The sequence below is a fragment of the Podarcis bocagei genome (genome assembly GCF_964188305.1).
Source record: "Podarcis bocagei genome assembly, chromosome: 3".
Lineage (NCBI taxonomy): Eukaryota > Metazoa > Chordata > Lepidosauria > Squamata > Lacertidae > Podarcis > Podarcis bocagei.
Window position 1 is genome coordinate 50,577,304 of NC_138127.1, and position 20,893 is coordinate 50,598,196.

Sequence of the window (20,893 nt, forward strand, 5' to 3'; positions counted from 1 at the left end):
AGATCAAGGGAAAGCATGCACTAAAGAGAGAAATGGCAAATACATTTTATTAAGATTATGACAGACATTGCAAAAAAATTGCATTAACTGAAAACATTCAAAGGAGTGTGGGGTTGGTGAGAGAAAGGAATAGCTAGAAAATGTAAATAAAGGCAACCAATTGGAACAAAGTACTGGGGCAGACTTGTGTATTTAAAATAACAAGATACAGTACAGGAGAAAAAGTCAAGTATTGAAAAACTACATGCCACTGTTTTGTTTAAAAACTGCATAGCAGTATGAAATACTGATATCCTAGATTTGCATTGAATTTCTGCACACACAAGAGTATACCAAACAGAATTATTTAGCATTAATGTTTTAATAGCTCTGGATTAAAGTTTAAAAAAACCCACAGTATCTAAATTTCAAAGTAAAAGTGCACAGTATTGAGAATGAAGTGTTCAAAAAGCTAAATGTGGAAAAATGAATCAATTTTCCTCACAGGTACAATTACTTTTAGAGCTAGGGAGCCTTCTAGTGTAAAAGGCCTCGTGTCTCAAAGAGGCTGGGGCATATTTTTGCCTCTCTATATTTAACCCCCCCAAAAAAACCCACAGTTAATACTTAAGTACACACTGGTGAGATATTTGATGGTTAAAGATTAGTGTATACGGAAGTATCTTGTAAAAGCTGTGGAATGGACATTCTTGGTTGTTCCTGGGCTTACATCTCTGTTTTGGAGAATGGCAAGTTCCCACAGATTCTTGAAGAAATGTCTATACCTGGGTACTAGAGATTTATTGGTTGTAAGAGCAGTATACATTAATTTACAAAGAATGTTCATAATAACGTCCCCTTCTCAAGTTTTAAAACAACTAAAATTAGAAGTGTTCTATTGATTGAAGAAAAATTATGCAGGATTAAAAGAAAATTCTCTAGACCCTTCAAAGAGAAAGGCAGCTTTGTGAGAAAAGTTAACTGATCCCAAGATGCATGAATTACCAAAAGCCATGTAGAGCAAGCATTTGTGTTCCTTAATGGTATCAATATATGGCACTAGAGAATGAGGCTGAGGTTTGTTTTTCAAAAAATGGGGCAACTTGTTATGAAAAAGGCAATTATTTCCCAGATTGGAGTCATATATGCTGAACATATGAACTCTTGGATCAAGTACTTAAATGATTTCATTATAAACATTTCAAATGTAGCCATTTTTATAACCATCTTTTTTTCAAAATTGAACACCCTTTTAATACAATCTTGGTTTTAGTCTATGGCACAAGCTCAAACTAGCAGTATGGTATAAAGAGAGTTATGGTAGTATAGTTAAAGGCATTCTTATAATTACAGTAAACATTCAACACAGTGTCCTCATTATGGAAGACTGGAAAACCATGGAGTCATGATAAAGATGAACATGCATTTAAGATATGCTGTTTGCAATGAACAGGTTTTCATCTTATAAAGATGGCATGACACCTCTAGCCTAAAAGCATTTGCTTAGAAGCAAATTCCAAATTTCAGTGGAACCAACTTCAAAGTGTGCTCAGAATCAAGAGTCCTATGCAATTTAAAATAGCCTGGAAGCAACTAGTACATTTGTAGACATGTTAACAATAAAATGTATTACACTGAAACCACAAAACAAGCCCTTCATTAGATCAATGAATTAAAAATTGTGGATCCTTTGTAGCTAATTTACAACAAGCAACATGAATTTTGCTCAAGTTCACCTTTTATCAATCTTTGCCAACAGAAGATGGGAGAAAATTTATTAATCCAAAATGCTAGTCTAGGTATACATTTAAGTCTGAATTAAAATTAACTTTTGTTCCATTACACCAGAGCTGGGGAACCTGTGGCTGAACTGCAGTTTCCATCATCCCTGATTTCTGGCCATGCTGGCTAGTTCTGATGGGAACTGGAGTGCAGAAACATCTGGAGGGCTAAAGGTTCCCCAGCCCTACATCAGACTCTTAGTTGCAGCAGCCTTTGTTGACCATCAAGTGTCATTAAAAGGAATTCTGCTTCATTAAAATCTGGAGTTTGTTAACGGACTTCGAAGAGCTTTGATTGCGCCCCTTACTTACTTGCATCAACACCAAAAGCACCCAACCTATGTAAGTCTCCTCAACTAGAAACTTAACTAGAAACAGTGTTACATACCACTGAGTCAGCTTAAATGAGCACAGCAATCTTTCGAAAATAGAAAAGATTGTTCAAAATATGCATTGCTAAATGCTAAGTAGCATTCAGCTTCTCACTTGTATCCTTATTTGCAAAGAGACCAAATATATGCTGTTTGGTCAGATTCCTGTTTATACAATTGTTCCGGTCTGAATGTGCATACCTCTAGAAGTGAATAAAAAGAAACAGAACCGTAAGTCAGAGAAATCCTTAATGAAAAGTTTACAGATAGGAGTTTTATATAAACTACCCTGTCCAGCAAGTTCCATTGTTTCAAACATTAAGGCAACTTTCATTAATTCTAAGCAGACAGTATTATAAAAAATAAATGCCACTTCAAATATTTATGTACATAATGACAGAGTAGATTTACCTAGAAATTGTATTTAGTAAATTAATAAAGTGTCACAAAGTATTACATAGAGGTTACATCAGGTGCTTGAGTGTATGTGCAATTGGAGTAAATTCTTCGTGTTTAAAGTACAGGTTTCAAGACAGAGCGCAATGACCGTCCTTCTTTTGTAAGTTCTCGTGTGACACACATACATGGTAGTGGTACAGCTTCCTCCCGTCTCTCTACAGCATTATAACTGCATTTCTTCAAGTGGTCAGCCATGCTTACAATGTCAGCAAATTTCCATTCGTTTACAGTACAAAAAGCTGTGCTGAATCGCCACACCTAGAAAATAAATTTTTCTTATCAAAGTGCATTTCTGCTTTTTCAGGGTTCAAAGACTGCATTTATAACAGTGTTTGGAAGCAGTGTTTCCCAACTACTAAGTACATGGCAGTACAGCAGTAAACACAAAACCCTAAGTTCATAAGACAATACAGTGGTCTGATCAAGAAGCTACAGTTTGATTATCAAGACTGTTCCCCCAGCTCCTCATCCTCCTTTTTCGTATGGGAGGTAACTGGCCAACATTGCAACTGCAATTGATTTTTTTGCTAACCAGTTACTGCCAAACCATGGTTTTAAAATATATTCAGATGAGGGTTTGATTATCAGGTGTTGGTGTACAGGTGAAACTCGAAAAATTAGAATATCATGGAAAAGTTCATTTATTTCAGTAATTCAACTTAAAAGGTGAAACTAATATACGAGATAGGGACGCGGGTGGCGCTGTGGGTTAAACCACAGAGCCTAGGACTTGCTGATCAGAAGGTCGGCGGTTTGAATCCCTGCTGCGGGGTGAGCTCCCGTTGCTCGGTCCCTGCTCCTGCCAACCTAGTAGTTTGAAAGCACGTCAAAGTGCAAGTAGATAAATAGGTACCGCTCCGGTGGGAAGGTAAACGGCGTTTTTGTGCGCTGCTCTGGTTCGCCAGAAGCAGCTTAGTCATGCTGGCCACATGACCTGGAAACTGTACACCGGCTCCCTCGGCCAATAAAGCGAGATGAGCGCCGCAACCCCAGAATCGGTCACGACTGGACCTAATGGTCAGAGGCCCTTTACCCTTTACCTAATATACGAGATAGACTCATGACATGCAGAGCGAGATATGTCAAGCCTTTATTTGTTATAATTGTGATGATTATGGCGTACAACTGATGAAAACCCCAAATTAACAATCTCAAAAAACTAGAATATTAAATGAAATCAGAGCAATATTGGACCTCTGAGAAGTAGAAGCATGCATATGTACTCAGTACTTGGTTTGGGCCCCTTTTGCATCAATTACTGCCTCAGTGTGGCATGGCATGTATGCTATCAGCCTGTGGCACTGCTGAGGTGTTATGACCAGGAAGACAAAGATGCTTCAGTAGCAGCCTTCAGCTCTTCTGCATTGCTTGGTCTCATGTCTCTCATCTTTCTCTTGGCAATGCCCCATAGATTCTCTATGGGGTTCAGGTCAGGCAAGTTTGCTGGCCAATCTAGTACAATAATCCCATGGGCATTGAACCAGGTACTTTTGGCAGTGTGGGCAGGTGCCAAGTCTTGCTGGAAAATGAAGTCAGCATCCCCATAAAGCTTGTCTGAGAAAGGAAGCATGAAGTGCTCCAAAATCTGGTAGACGGCTGCATTGACCCTGGACTTAATGAAGCACAGTGGACCAACACCTTCTGATGACATGGCTCCCCAAATCAACACAGACTGGAAACTTCACACTGGACTTCAAGCTTCTGGCATTGTGTGCCTCCCCATTCTTCCTCCAGACCCTGGGTCCTTAGTTTCCAAATGAGATGCCAAAGTTGCTCTCATCAGAAAAGAGGACTTGGGACCACTGAGCAACAGACCAGTTCTTTTTTTCTTTAGCCTCGGTAAGACGCTTCTGACGTTATTTCTTGTTCAGGAGCGGCTTGACAAGAGGAATACGACATTTGAAGCCCATCTCCAGGATCTGTCTGTATGTGCTGGCTCTTGATGCACTAACTCCAGCCTCAGTCCACTCCTTGTGAAAGTCCCTAACACGTTTGAATGGTCTTTTCCTGACAATCTTCTCCAGGCTGCAGTCATCCCTGCTGCTTGTGCACCTTTTTCTTCCACACTTTTCCCTTTTGCATAACTTTCCATTAATGTGCTTCGATACAGCACTTTGGGAACACCCAACTTCTTCTGCAATTACCTATTGAGGCTTTCCCTCCTTATGGAGGGTCTCAATGATGGCTTTCTGCACAACTGTCAGGTCAGCAGCCTTCCCCATGATTGTGCTTCCTACTGAACCAGACTTGAGAGACCATTTAAAGGCTCAGGAACCCATTGCAGGTGTTATGGAGTGAATAGCTACTGCACCTTTTCACAATAATTTTCTGAGATTGTTAATTTGGGTTTTCATCAGCTGTACGCCATAATCATCATAATTATAACAAACAAAGGCTTGCCATATCTCGCTCTGCATGCCATGAGTCTATCTCATATATTAGTTTCACCTTTTAAGTTGAATTACTGAAATAAATGAACTTTTCCACGATATTCTAATTTTTCGAGTTTCACCTGTAGATGTAACACTAGCCACCTATCGCCAAAAGTGAAGAGTGTGGGGAGGAGGGAAATGTTCTTACTGGCAATTAAGCCTGTGAGATGTTATGAACTAAAGTGTAATGGTTTGGCAACCAGAAAACCTTTCATCTGCATCCTTCTTTCTTAGCAATAAGAAGCTATGGCAAGAGTAAGTCAAAATGAAAGACTCAAATAATAGTTATCAGCAGGCATCCTTCCTCCTGCCACAAACACATTAACTTCTATGGCAATTTTAACCACACTGAATCCTAATGATTAGCTGCCTCAAGAACCAATCTTTAATGAAAAGCAGGATATAAATATTTTTAAAGGTACAGGGCATTATTAACACATTCTTAATCCACAGATTTTGTCGCAGCATTCCCTTAAACCATGTGGTGCTCTTTTATTCTCAAATTGTTTTAGATCAAATGTGCTAGTCTTACAGAGATAGCCCATCTACAAATATTTATTAGGGTTGTGTTTACGTTTTACTACTGAAAAGAGTTATGTTCAATATTTAGCTTGTGTTCACTATCATAACCTTTTACAGATCCAATTCTTTATAAACTCACTACAAACTCCTGCTTCAGCCAGGGTCCCACACTGTCCAGTGCCACTTGGCTCATCCAGCATAAGTCTCACTGCCTTGGCCATACATCAGCTTTAGTCTTACCTCTGATCAATTAGCACACCACACAGGCTAATGCTTTCTTTGCTTACTCTCATTACTTTGCTGCCCACTCTTTTTGCTATAGGTGTTCACTAGCCACTGGTTGACAAGGCTAGGGAGGAATCTGACCTGTGTTCCCAAGGGGCGATTTGCTTCCAGGGTCTTTTGCCTTTCTCGCAGCAAACATTTTTGTTGCTTTGCTTTCATACTCTTGAATTATTAACCTGGTCACAACTGGTTTGTCTAGTGCTGGGGAACTAGGCAGATCATAGCCCAGGGCTTTATGGGGCACTAGAGGCTTCCTGTTCAAAAAGCACAATTCTTACTTTTAGTTCCTCTTTTATCTTTATTAGCAGTGACGAGGACCCACCATGCTTGGGAGACCTCAACCCATAGACAAAAGAACATACTAATTCTAAAACATAGGTAAAGGCAATTCCATGTATAGTTATGCATACAAACCTTTTCTTTTATTTGCCACGAAGAACTTCCATCTGGGTATGTCCTCTTTTCCCACAGCAGTATGACCATTCCTCGTGCCTGTAATAAACTTCCGCACACATCCCTCATTAATCGCGACACTCGTGAAAGCTGACATAAACTAAAACCATCTAGAAAACCTGCAATGTGTTGTAGAACTTCAAAAGGCAGATTACTCAGGTGGTCACTACGCAGTCCTAAACAGCATCTCTTATCAGGCTCCGTCAGCACAGTAGATATACATGGCTGAACCCCAAATGACCGAAGGTGCCGATCATGAATAATCTTTGCCCCTTGCGTTGAAGGACAGAATCTGCGTTGAGAATATGTACATCCATAATACGCCAGAGGACACCTCTGCTCCATCCAGCCGTTGAGGCCAGCATGAATGTCACCATGTACATTCTTAAAATGCGAAGGAAATTCATTTCGTCTAAACAACTGTCCACAAACAAATGTAAACATTGAACGCTTTGTTTGGTATCTAGCCACACATTCTAGCACCAAGTCTAGCCCAAGAGTCTGGAAAGGGCTTGGATTTGAGAGCTGTGGATTTGCATGATCGCATGCAGAGGCTGAAGCAATTTCCCCTACCATTGTATTTGTGGCCAGAATTGCAGAAGGGAGAGAAAACGTCTGCGTCCCAAAATCAACACGGTATCCGTCAATAACACGACTATCAGATATTCCCCTACCACCGGGAGAGTCTCCAAGACAAAACAGTAATGCTGCTGTGATTAAATCTATTCCATGAAGACCCATAGGATCTTCTGTTATTTCCAAATCTGATGTATCCACTGCTTTGTCTTCCTTTGGTGCAGATATGTAGTGATTTGCAAGGAAATTATAGGTACGATGAGGAATTAAAGAAAATACATCTATGCTTCTCAGTCTGTCTTGTTCAATTTGTTTCTGTATCAGTTCTTCATTACAGTACTGTGGCAGATATACATGATTAACAGTGCCGTTAGACAAACTGTGGAGAGGTAATTCTTCCTTAAGTTGTGTTGCTACAGGAATAGGGCTGTGATAACCCAATGCTTCAACATGAGAAGCATTACATACACCATTTGCTACATTAGATTGGTCGGAATTACACATACCAAGTTCTTTGCTCTCTCGCAGTGTATCTGCGCTTGTATTGTCTGCATGAAAGCCATTGCATAAAGAGGTATCAAGACCCATATTCAAATTGTACTGTTGCATGGTGTCGTAACAAATGTCACTTGAGCCATTTTGTTCCAACTGTGCATTTTGATTCAAGATATCCAGGTGAATACCACCAACTGCTCCCATGTTATCTTCATCTAAACAGTCAAGTTCTACTTTATGCATTCTACTACAATTTTGCTCTTTTGGCTGAAAATCTTCACTTGTTTTAGGTGGTGAAATGCCAAGCTTTGAGCTTAACATGCTTATGTCTCTAGTAGCAGTGTTCAGGATATCTAGAGCTGTAGCTAAACTCTTTGTCGTTTCCACAGTAGCTTGATAAAGTGCACCATAAGACTCTTCATCTACAGGCATCAAGCCATTTGAAAGTGCAGCATCTGGGGCACCTGCAACAGAAGTCTGTTCTCTGGATTTTACCACCTCATCACCTGTTTTCGATGTCATAGTTGCTACTTTGAGAGATTCAAGGAGCATTCGTTGATCCTGAAGGGCAAGAGCCATGTCTAACTGCTCAACTTCATCAACATCTTTACTAAGATTCTCATAAGATTTTCTATCTGCGTAACTGACAGGCCATCTGTTCCACTCCATAGTGCAGCATACCACACTTGCAGGGCAAATTTCTAGATGTTCAGCAATTTTGTTTCGGGCTACAGTAAATGGACAGCCAAAGCCACTGTTGAGACAAGGCACTCTTTCAAGTGGGCATAAAAGGCGATGCTCTGCAGCTTTGCATGAATGAAATACTGCTCCACAAACCAAAGGACAACCAATCAAATCACAGGAAATGCCAGCCTCTGGTCTGGCCATACAACGCCGACTAACACAGTTGACGCAATGTAGATGTTGATGTTCTTCCACGGTGGCAAGTTCAGCTCTAGGAAAAGAGGAAGATAAAGCAGACCAAATGTCCATATTTGTTTTTAAGCAAGCATCAGACTTGTAGCAAAGTACTCTCCTGGTTATATAAAATATCTGTAAGTGCCATTGTATGCACATTGTATGCCATTGTATGTAGGAGATTTGGCTACTGCATATTAAAAAATCATATTTTCACATGTTTTGCCAGTCAATCTTTGTATTCAAAAGCATTTCATTCATTCCAAAAGAGAAACTATTTCCTAGGAGCTCTACTCAGTGTTCCACAAAACTTATAGGTTTGGGATTTTACTACCATCCCACATTGACATTTCTAGTCCTTTTCAGTGGTTTTTAAAATTACTGGAGCATTGAAACTTACTTGCGTTCAGGCACACTCAAAGCAGGCACAGTAGGAAGTCCTCCCCCCGCTGACAGTGTAAACATGGTGACAAAATCACTTCACCGCTGCAAAGTCCTGTGGCACCTGTTTCCAAGATAGATTTTGATCAAACCCTAGATAACATCAAAACAAATTTGCAAAAATAGGATATTGTCTGGGCGTATACAAATGCAGCAAACAAGGCGTTCAAGCTAAGACGAAAGTTACTTGATAGTTACACAAAGAAGCTCTTTGTTTATTATGTTAAATTTCAAAATGGTATTTTAGCTCCCTCTAGTGATCAAATAATGAATAATCAGCTAATATCAATTTTCAAGGACTTCAATACCTTGTTAAAGAGGAACCCTGCACAGCTCTTCACCAACACACACCTGTGTATCTGCACAAGACCTATAAAAAGGCACTACAGAAAAATTGTTTGATCTAGGTTTAAGAATGTATCTTCCCAACAAACATAAAGTGAGCAATGAGTTCTTTCACGTTTGTCTAATACCACACACAAGTTGAATATATATACCTGCTAAGATCCTCTGATGGAAGGGTTCTTTACATGCTAAACAATGTAACTGTACCCCCAAATTCTTGATCTCTTTTATATTTTTTTTGCAGGAGAATTTGGTGTGCTAGAAAATACTAATAATGAGGAATAAGCTATAATTTAGAGACCATATCTACCTCTTAAATGCATAAAAACTAACTTGAAGGTAGATGCGTCTAAAATACGACCCCAGGTCAAGGCCTACTGAATATGTTTCAGTAGAGTGTGATAAATAGTAACAGCCTAATCACATTGTATCAATCCTTTCCCAACTAAGTTCAGGATTCATACATAGGACTATTGAATTTTATCTTAACAAGTGCATTGCAAGTACATTACAAGCACATTACAAGAAATGTGGCTATGGCTGTGAAAAAGTTTTCAATGCACCTCCCATTCAAATCCAACATGTGCCTTACTACAGTGTCTCTGAATTAAAAACTGGCCCCTGAATAAGCCAATAAAAAACTAAAAGCATAAGAAACCAAAAATGTATTTTAAGCCCAAATGTTTCACCACCAAATTTAAGAACTGTATTCTTCAAATAAACCAAATTTTGTCAATACGTACTTGAACTTGCTCCTCTAAGATTTGGAGAGTCCCTGAAATAGAAAAAGGTTGACATCCATCACTTTGGCAATACCATCATACCAAAGAAAGAGGGCGTCATTGAGGAGTCCTATATGGCATTAACAGTATTCTAGTCTCTTGCTTTACTCATGTGTCATTCAAGGATGAAATTCACAGATGCAGTAAAGAATCATACTTGGTATTACTCCAAAACCATGCAGGCACCACACACGAAGAAGAGAGCCATAAAAAGATTCAGGTCCAAAGATGAAAATTGTGACAATATATGCACAAAATTCAGCTTAACTTTTAAAAAAGCCATATTTCAGATAATCCAAGGTGGGTATTAATCATTCAATACAGCTCCACCCCAAAGGGATTCAGGAACTTAAGAATTAGTGGAATTTTCCTTTTTTATTATTATTATTCCTCCTCCCTCTCAATCTCTTTGCCTTCTGTGCCATGTATTTTTAGATCAAGGACAGGGAACCTCAGGCCTCTTTACCTATTCCTAGATAAGAAAGGGAGGGGTGTGCAAGTGTGTAAAAACTAACCTACTGGTACAAAGGTAAAATTCACATTCATTGCCCTGCTCGTTTTTGTCTCTCGCCCTGCCCACCACTGACATGAGGTTCACACAGAGGAGAATGTGGTCCTTGGGCTGAAAAGCTCCTCATCCCTGTTTTGGATTGTAGGTCTGTGGGTAAGGTTGTTTTCTAGTTCTAAGCCACTCTGGGAGCCCTTTTGGCAGAAGAGTGGGATAAAAATGCTTTAAATAAATAAAAATCAGCTTGGCTAAAGCCACCTAGTGAACTTGCAACAAATGGAAGAACTCCTCAGCTCACAAGCCATTCAAATACACCAGCCCTTAGAGCATATTCTGCTACTTATAAACGCAACCAAAATAGCAAGACGTCATTTTTCAAGCTTCAGCTCTATCTTCTCTTGCTCAAGAAGTGGTTCAGTACTGGTTTTGAACATCCCTATGATCAGGAAAACTGTCTCACCAAATCAAGACCTTCCAAGGGACAACAGAGCAATGAGACTTTTCTGTGTAGACTCCATTCCTATAATATGCAGATGAGGATAATCCCACAGCTAAGAAAACTAGGAAGAAACAGAATCAGATATCAGAAACTATGAGTTATCATATCCCTTTCCCCCTTTATGAGATGAGAAAATTCAGTGACTTACACTGCTAATTACATCTATTGCAAGAACTACAAAATTGATAAACTCTTATGGTTGAAAGCATCCACTTATGATAGCAGCATATCTGATGAAGTTTCCCCACCATTAGTTTTCCCATTCAATGTATTTCCTTGTGTTTTCTCCCCACCCCCCATCCTCCAGCCCCCTTGTTATAAGAGCTTACTTACCAGTTTGTTATTGCTGGAATAGAGTTCTGGTTGATTTTTTCCTGTAACAAATCATTTTCAGTAAAGTTAATTTTTTAAAAATAATATCAACCTTTAATTATAGTATACTGACTTGATTAGAAAATATAGATATAGATACACACACACACACACACACACTATCTTCTTAACACCAATGTAAACTTTAAAAATTATTAACATTCTTTCACAAGGCAAGTTTTTTGCTAGACTAGCAGAGAAGATGTTGTCCATGTGTGGACATCGCAATCAACTGTGGAAACAGCCTGCTATATACCAATGCACCTTAGCTGTGTTTTGTGAAGCTGCTTCAAAAGCAGTAAGCACAGAATGGAATAAGCATGCACACACACACACACACACTTTTCTGTTCTAAACTCCACTACTCCCTTAACAAATAAGTCACTGGGGTTTTACAAAACATGTGGGCATATAAACTGTTGTTATGATTTTCAATATTGCAATTCAAAGCACATTTCCATGGAAGTAAGTTCTATTAAAATAAAAAAATATATGTGAAAGTAAATATACTTAGCATCCAGGTAAGTTAAATTTATAGAACACCAGACAACTGATAATAGAATGCAGTGCTTTGTTGGTATTTCACAATGCAGTACCATGCCGTTCTTTTCATGGTTGTAATATTTTAATTCCTGGTAATCCAGGTACTAAACCAGTTTCCACAGTCAGCTGTGATGATCTCGTGTTTCAGTTCAGTGCATGTGACAGTAAATCCCATAAATGCTACTCAAACATCATATTTGAACTCTGTCCATAAATTGTGACCTGTAGAATTTTCTTTTTTATACTAATATTTTATTATTTCTCAACAGGCATCTCAAAATGAATTATATGCATAATTAACAATTTGTTTTTAAAGCTCCACCTCTGAAAAGCGTGCATTTAAAATAGTTTACAGGGTTGGACAAATATTATTCCAATTCCTAGAAGTCAGAAAGTACTTTCAAAGAATAGCAAGAAGAAGCTGTTACAGGCCACTGCATTAATAGTGAGACAGGAAGGGGTATATGGAGAGAGAAACAGAAGTGATCGAGAAGTAAGAACACAAAGAAAGCACACTGGAACAAGAAGGAAAGGAAACAACATATTGGTAGAGCAATTTATGTGGTGATGTTCAGGGAAAAAGTTAACCAATGCCCTTAGCTCAGTTCTACCAATAAAAATGATTTTGTATGCTGGTTTAGGAGCAGAGAATTGCAGGACTCTTGGCTGAGAGTCCTGCAAGACCTGCTCCCTGTCTTTTTCCACCTGGCTTAAGAGGATGGGACCCTGATGGACTCTAGCTACAAAACCTGAGGCTGCTTAAGAGCCCAGAGACCATCTTGGCTACCTCTTAGTGCAGACCTAGGTCATCAAGCCTCAGCTTCCAGTCGCTGCTCACCATGAACCAAGATTGGCAGCAACAGCAGTAGATATCTTCTAGGCTTATGATAATATTTTATTCTTTTGCTAATTGTGCTGTTTTAAATGTACATTTTATATTTGACTTCCTTTAGTAATGTTTTCTTTTTGAATGTTTAAGAGAATATTTTAGTTTCCTGTTAATTATGCTCCTTTGAATGTATACTTTATATTTGTATACTCCAGTGATGTTTTATTTTGGATTGTTTTATTTGATGCTGTGGTCAAATTGTTACAAGGTTTTCAGTTCTTTTTAAAGCAAGTATGCACACAACGCCTGTGCATTATTTTCCAAGAATTCCCCTCCCAATCCGTTTGCTGGTTGCCAGCACTGGTATCTTAGAGAAAGGGCCTGCAAAACCTGCAAGTGCCAACACCGTACCTTTTAAAATTCTAACAATTCAAAGTATTATTTTTCATAGAACTAACTACACTACATTCACTTGGAAGAGCAAGGTAGTTGAACTACAATTCTGGTGAAACAAACATGGGAAACATATTTCAACCCGCTCCTAGACACTTGCTCACCAAAACCCAGTCTTATTGACCATTGTGAAACCCAGTCTTATTGACCAATCAGTACGGTAAAATAACAGCTTCTGATATACTGGTCTCTTACTAATGAACAAACCTAGGCAGAACAGCTGCTCATTTCTGATTAGGCAATGTCAGCAACTGGGTTCAGTTCATCTGAGATGTTGAAGTATGCGTGCTTGCCTGTTACCAACCAAGAAACCTAAAAATACACACAGTTCTGGTGAGATGTACACTGCTCTCAGAAGGTACAGATCACCTGATGTTATTGTACATACTACAATCAGCTGACTAGAGCTCTCAAAGTGTGTTTGGAACGTCTGCTGCCAAAACTAAAATTCCAGCTGCAGCAAACAACCCAATGACCAATGTTTGTATGAACAACTAACAGCATAATAATGACTTGAAATAGAAAGCTCTTGGTATTCAAAGTGTAATTCAACTCCTTCTCTGCTTCTTGTGTATCCAGTTACTATAGCTACACTTTAAACTTTGAACACTGGAATTTTAACAACATGTCAGTGTGTATTTTTCAACCGTTTCATACATTTAATAAAGTACACTAAGATAACTGTTTAAAAGTCGGTGATATGGTAATCTCTTACTAATTGGTTAACTGAGACATCAAACATTCTGGTTTGTGTTGGGTGCAACTCAGAACCTACCCTACACCATGGTTTGCACTTTCAGAACAACTAAGCTGTGCTTTAGAGCTGCTTGTCTTCTTGTGTTTTTCATCTGCTTAGAACTCAACTTCACTAGTTCATAAATTTACTCCCACCTCCATGAGGAAGTACCGGTAAGCCTCTTGAGACAGAACCATGGAAGTGTGGTTCTGAATTCAGATGTAACAGCAAATCACAGTGAGCCCAAGCTGTACTGTGGAAACCTGTATCAGTTCAAAGTATGGTCTGATATGAGTTTAGCAGCCCCTCACAAATCATAGTTCATAAACAGGTGTAAATTCAGGATTGCAAAACTACGGTAATGTGCTGAAGCCTCTTAACAGTAAGTAGTATTTCAGATTAGTTTGTAAAATCAATTGCTCAAAAATATTGCTTACAAGTTCTAAATTATTTCTGCCCATTTTCAGAATTCAGATCAAAATTAAATCACACTGAGAGCTCCACGTCAGCACCTTTCATCATCCTCTTCTTTTCCTCTTCCTAATGTTCAGTTTTAAAGTCTGAGCTGGGATCACTGCTGTGAACATCTCAATCCCCTACCCCAACGTGAGCTCTGATTTCCCATTTCAAATATCTTTTTAGAATGGCTGGGCTTCTAAATTTACATACCTTAAGACTATTGGTACAGCTGATACTACAAACCCTCTATCTTGCCTCCAGAAACTGTAATTAATTTCAGTATCTGGCCAACAAAGTGACAGGAAGAAAATCATAGCATATTGTTTGTTACTGTTACGTTAGTCTATAAATTCATGTACAATGGAAATATTTTTGCAATAGACTTTCAAGTATTTTACAATATTTAGCACATTCAAAAGTAGGCAATAAATTCCTTATTATTGCACATACATATACTACACACAAGTCAAGCAAAGAATGGGATAAAATATCTAATTTTATTTTTCTGTCTTTGCTTTTTAGGTGACGTAGGATTCTGTTTATTTCACTATTTTCAATTAGAATTTTAAGTTTATTACTAGATTACAATCATTTCATTACAAATGTTTAGTTTTGAGATGGCAGTTCAGAATAACTGGTTTTCTTAATGTCTCAGTAAACATAATTGTTTTAAAAATATGTTTTTAAAATATCTTTTTATTAAAAGATAAAAAGTATCTTTCTGACAGATCCGCTTTCATTATCACATGCTTTATTTTCCTAAGTACTTGGTATAGTAGGCTGTTACACAACCATAGCAGAAAAAAAGAACTCAGATAGATCAGACACAGAAGCACTGCTTGGTTAAATTAGCATAGGAACCAAAGCAAAGAGTCAAATTTAATGTGTAACACGTTTCTGCACATTTCTCCTCACATGTAGCAGCTGTGCAGAAGTAGCGTATGAAACATTTAAGGGAGAGGGTTCTCTTTAAGAACAACTGTTCTTAAAGAGACAACTGTTCTAGAGTTGGGGGAAAACAATTGATCACTTAAATGTAAAAAAGCCCATGAAGTCAAGAATAGCTGTGTGTAAGTTCCAGGTTTTTAAACTGCATCCATAGAATATTATGATTGTAGCCTGAGGGCCCTTTGCTCTCCAGCCAAATACCCAATCCCTCATTTGGTTTCAGGCACCATAGGCTTTGCAGTTTGCTCCAGAAATTTTCTGCCTTCTCCTCTCCCAATTACACCACATGGCCTAGATTTTCTTACTAGTCATGTGCCATAATTATAAGCATCTCTGAACAGGAACTGGAACACAGGAGTCATGATGAAGCATGAAGCAAGATGAGGCAAATATCAGAGCAGCACAGACTGCAAGTGTCCAAGACTATCATCCAGTTCACTGCACTGGGAAAGAGGGCTTCCTTATGATCTGGCCAGGTTTCTGTGAAATTCTGGCATCTTAAGAATAGTCACTTCTGTAATTAGTACGAATTGTCGATGATCCATGCCATTATTCTAACACATCAACACTGAAAATACCTGACCTATAGATGAAACTTTTCCTTCTCTGTTAAATGCTACAACTAAATTGATGTTTCATCTCTATTTGCATTTAAGGATTATAGATTTGCACAGTACTGTGTTTACACAAAGGTAATCTTTAAAAGAAACATTCAGCTTTAGGATTGGGGTGAGAAATCTACCACACACGTTACACTATAGTCTGCCAATTGTTAATTTCTGTAGTTGCACTTGCCCTAAAGAAGCTACTTATATAGCTTGGAATCTGAGACACTGAGGACATATTATTTTATACACAACACTGAGGACATAGTATTTTATACACAATTTGTCAAACATTACATCTAGAAATTAACGTAAGTTTAGAAAAGGGAGATGTTCGTTTTTCCTCAAAATAACATTTTTAGAGACATCCAGAGTTTGCAAGATTGAGCCTGGACCACCAAATAAATGTACAAAATAAAACCCAGGATAGTTGTAACTATACATAGGAAAGAAATCTGCCTTCAACTGGTTGCCCTCTACCTCCACTGCTAAATTTACCCCACCAGTGCATTATAACCTTATTTTTGCCTTTTCTGTCACCCATAACTTTATTTTCATCTTCTGCACTGCAGCACCGAACTCAGTGCTGGTCCTATAGCCCCTTGCTATTGTCTTTCCTTCTGACCATAAGCACATTTGGTTGAAAGTCTACTGTGCAGTCTGTCTTGTGTACTTTATGGTTGCCTGCTGCTGCTCTCGAATTAAGAGCATCAGATAGTGACATGTCTGTTTTGCAAAGGGGAGGGGGGAAATAAACCCCTTCCCACCTCACAATTAACGAAAGGAAACAGCTCAAGAAAACAAAAGTAATTTAAAAATGTGGGGAGGGAATGAATGGACACAAACATGGAAGTGTGACATTCCAAATAAAAGGAATAAAAATACAAACAAAGTGAAGTGGCAAATGGCAGTAATAAAACCATTAAGGAAGGTGTGGATATAGTTACAAACAAAAGAAAGCCAATATCAAAATAATAATGTCAGGGAGCACTATCAGACTTATGCCTGTGTTAACATTAATTCTCTAATCTTAGTTTTAATATTCAAGGGTAGGGGTTTCTGAAACAATTTATTTAACTGGATGTTCAGATCCCACCTTCTTTTGGTTTTGCCTGTGCTCCTGCCCAAATGCAACTCCAACACATCTCTAAACAACCACTGAAGCTCTCAACCCCCAAAATGTTCCCCAACCCTGTAGTAAAGGCTATTTCATGTATCTTGTGGTGCATAGCCACCCATTTACTAATGCCTTATTTTCAAGCTTAATAATAATAATAATAATAATAATAATAATAATAATAATTTATTTATATCCTGCCCATCTGGCTGTTTCCCCAGCCACTCTGGGCAGCTTCCAACAAAATATTAAAATACAATAATTCATCAAATATTAAAAGCTTCCCTAAACAGGGCTGCCTTCAGATGTTTTCTAAAAGTCAGATAGTTGTTTATTTCTTTGACATCTGATGAGAGGGCGTTCCACAGAGCAGGCGCCACTACCGAGAAGGCCCTCTGTCTGGTTCGCTGTAACTTCGCTTCTCACAGTGAAGGAACCGCAGAAGGCCCTCAGTGCTGGACCTGAGTGTCTGGGCAGAACGATGGGGATGGAGACGCTCCTTCAGGTATATCTACATATTCTACACTGTACCACACATTTACAGCTTATGCTAATAGTATTGTTAGTTTTCACTTGATAGAAATTAAGGGTGCTTATGAAATTTAGATTAAAATATTATAAAAGTGGTCAGTTCTCTCAAAATGCTAGTAGCTAAAACACCTGGCAATGTGTTTTCAATATTTCACAATTATGCAGATACTGCCTATATTCCTTCATTATGGTTCTGGACACCGAGTGTGTTTTGTACCTATTTGTTTTTATTTTAAATATCTGTAGCCCAATGGATACTTTCAGACTTTGGATTTAATTTAAAAACAAGATACTGGTTTACTAAATATGCTGGCTTGTTTTTGCTGATATGCCCTGTTCTAACATCTGCACCTACAGAAAGAGTTCTATATTGGGGCCTAGGGCACAGACAACGCACAGAGAAAAGATGATACACAGAGAAAAATCTGCATCTAGCTTCAATAGCTGTAAAGTTTGCTGCTACTTGCTGGATTGGAGAAACACATGCAGCTTTGAACAGATGGTCAATGTGGTTAGGTCTGATGGAAACAGATTCCAGACACCAATAGCCGTCTCAGCAAGAGCTGTCAGCACCCAAACTCTGCTCAACACAAAGCTTGTTGCATAGAGCAGCATGTCTATAGCCTGTAGCTGTCTGTCACAGTTTCTAGATTGTAAATATAATCTGATGTATGACATAATGTGGAGAGAACCCCCACCCCAAGGTGTTACTGCCCATGAATTGCTATTTAATATAGTAAATTCCTTTAAAATCAAATGGGCTTAATCTTGAAAAATGTGGTTGGGATTGAAGTGTTCTCAAAAACAACTTCACAGATCTAATGGCTTAATGTACTACAGCTGGGCAATAGTTTCTCCATATGGTTTCCAAAGCTATGTAATTTCTGAAAACTCTGGAAGTACTGCAGGACATCTTTAAGAGACATTAAAGTAGTATGTAAAAATAGGAAGCTGCCTCAAAGCTTGCTTAAACACATACATATTACGTTATCCACCCAGTCACCACATCTGCCACCCCTTGATTGCACCCAAAATAAAGGATGTAGGGAGAAGCTGAAGGAAAAGGTTAAAGTTTGTGAATACAGAAGTTCAGTGCCAAACCTCAAATACTGAATGACTCCAAGACTTATTTTCAAAGAGCTGCTTACAATTGTAACAACTTATTTCAGATAAAATAAGAATTATCAGATATATATACAAACCATGTCGCTTAAAGAATTTCACATTTGATAATGTTTTATTACAGGATTATCCCCCACCACTCTTTTTAAGTTCAGGCTTAAGCCATATACTTCAGCATAACTCAAGTCCCAGCTATATTCTTTCACTGTCTTTTTTTTTTTTTACTACGCGGCACAAAAACTACAAACTGTACTGTTACAGTAGATGCCAACAAAATGTGACAGGGAAATTCTTTGAGAGAACTAAAGTAGTGTTCATATTCCTCTCTGAACAATAGTCCCTATGGTCATTGTTTGATGTCTTTTCAAAAATCTGACAAGGTTCTCTTATTTCACAATTACTACAATGTCTCCTTTCCCAAACTGTAGCTTTTACTCCATTCTGCTTTCAGCTTACAAACGTTTACAAAACATTATACCCATCCATTCATTTTCAATAGGCAATTGATTATTACAGACTCTTCCATATTAGATATGTAGGGAAAATGTTTCAAGAAGAAGCTATTCCAAGAATCAATACCGCTTTCCATTGTGTTCTATTCCTCCTTATAACAAGTGACAGGCAGAGCCATACTCCTTCCCTCCCACATGTTTAACATAGGGAACGATGCTGTCTCCTTTTAAGGCTCAGGCTTAACCACAGGACAACCCTCAATGGAGCCAAGTCATCTAGGGCAGAACTGCCCTTGCATTTAACCATTTATTTTTAACACACACCCATATAGGAACCCAGGGAAATCCCCGCGGTGAATCGAACACGCTTCTCTGTACTAATTTGTGTAACACCTTCCCTTGAGGCGGGGACGATGCCCTGCAGCAGCCGCACCAACACACCCCAACTCACAATAGGGCTTTTCTGACCACTGGAAGCTGGGCGTCTGTGTGTGTTGTGTGTGTGTGGTTGAGCAGCTCCGCATATTACTGCCGTAGCCATGCTAAGTAATCGGCTCAAGGAGGAGGCGGTCCATTCCCCTCTGTCCATTGTTTCCATCTACACCGAAGGGGAAAGAGAGAAGAGGAGGGGCGGGCAACGAAGAGAAGGCAAGGAGCCAGCGCCACAGGCGTATCTTCCCCCTCCCTCCCTGGCACCCACCCCTACCCTCCTTTGAGACCCGTCTTTAAACACAACGGGGGGGGCAAAAGCAGCAGCGCCACTGCCCCAAGGAAAGCACCTCCCGGGGCCTCCTCAGAAAGGACCGCACCAGCTGTCAGCCAGTCATTGCCCCCCCCTCCGGCCCCCCGACGACCACCATCACTCCCACCCCGGTTCACAGCCCTGCGAGAAGGTGGGCTGACCGCCCAAGACCAGGCCGGGCCCGTCCTGCTCGGGCAGGAGCCAGAGGGGACCCCGCAGCTCCACACCACGCACCGACCCACCTCCCTGCCAGCCGCCATTTGTTTACTTGTCGGCCGGCAGGGAGCAGCAGTAGGAGCAGCCGTAGTTTGAGCCCGCCGAGGGGAGAAGAGACAGACAGACAGAGAGAAAATCCCTCAAGACGCGTCCCGTCCCGCGTCCGTGTTCTCGTTCTCTCTCTCTCTCTCTCTCTCTCTCTCTCTCTCTCACACACACACACACACACACACACACACGACTCACCGCTCGGTCGTTCTCCCGCCTCCTGCGCGTAAAGCAGCTCGAACGTGGAGGGAGGAAGAGAGAGGAGCAGGCGAGAGAGGCACCCGCTCCCCCGGACGCCCTGAAGATTCGATCCGGTTCCGGTGAGGGGTGGGGCGGAGGACTTGCCAGAGCAGGCTCGCAGCGGTGCTTTCCGGCTACGCCGCTCGCTCGCGCGCGCGCGTTCTCTCTTCCCCAGCTGCACGGTGGCGGTGGGGGGAGCGGGTGCCGTAAAGGAGGGAGGAGGAGGAGCAACGGGAGTCCTTGCGGCCGGCAGCGCCGGTGACGCAGCGAAAGGGAAGCGAGCTTCGCACCGGGGGAGCGTGACCGAGGTTATTCCGGAGTCCGGCGACACCTCCTTGTCGCTCTCCCTTATTGTAAAATACAAGGGCACCTTGCATTTTATTCGCGGCCATTATCTCCGGGAATTATGCTAACTTACAACACTAGTATAAGTTATTATTCCGGAGGATAATGGCCCCGGAGGAGTGCAAGCACCTATTGCGGGAATAGTTTTATTTTGTTATCATCATCGTCTTCCTTATTACTTACGGAATTAAGGTTGTTGCAGCCGTACTCTGGAATTTGCTTCTGAAGGAGCGACTGCTGCTCCCCGGTTCCAGGCTTCTTTCGCACACGCCCTGCTTCATATATGATG

General features: G+C 40.0%; 1 protein-coding gene across 3 annotated transcripts; it reads right to left on the reverse strand.

Annotated features, from left to right (window-relative positions):
- Window positions 1-29: 29 nt before the first annotated feature.
- On the reverse strand, window positions 30-20,421 carry FBXO30 (F-box protein 30). 3 transcript variants are annotated; one of them, XM_081186305.1, is made up of 8 exons: window positions 20,218-20,421; window positions 11,180-11,220; window positions 10,808-10,907; window positions 9,801-9,832; window positions 9,210-9,325; window positions 8,672-8,776; window positions 6,244-8,308; window positions 30-2,848 (listed from the first exon to the last, which is right to left on the reverse strand). In XM_081186305.1, the coding sequence occupies exons 6-8, from the start codon at window positions 8,734-8,736 to the stop codon at window positions 2,645-2,647; spliced, it is 2,334 nt and encodes a 777-aa protein (XP_081042431.1). In that variant the 5' UTR covers window positions 8,737-8,776; window positions 9,210-9,325; window positions 9,801-9,832; window positions 10,808-10,907; window positions 11,180-11,220; window positions 20,218-20,421; the 3' UTR covers window positions 30-2,644. The 3 variants fall into 3 exon arrangements, with proteins under 3 accessions (XP_081042431.1, XP_081042430.1, XP_081042432.1); XM_081186304.1 differs by lacking the exon at window positions 9,210-9,325; XM_081186306.1 differs by lacking the exons at window positions 9,210-9,325; window positions 9,801-9,832; window positions 10,808-10,907.
- Window positions 20,422-20,893: the final 472 nt, after the last annotated feature.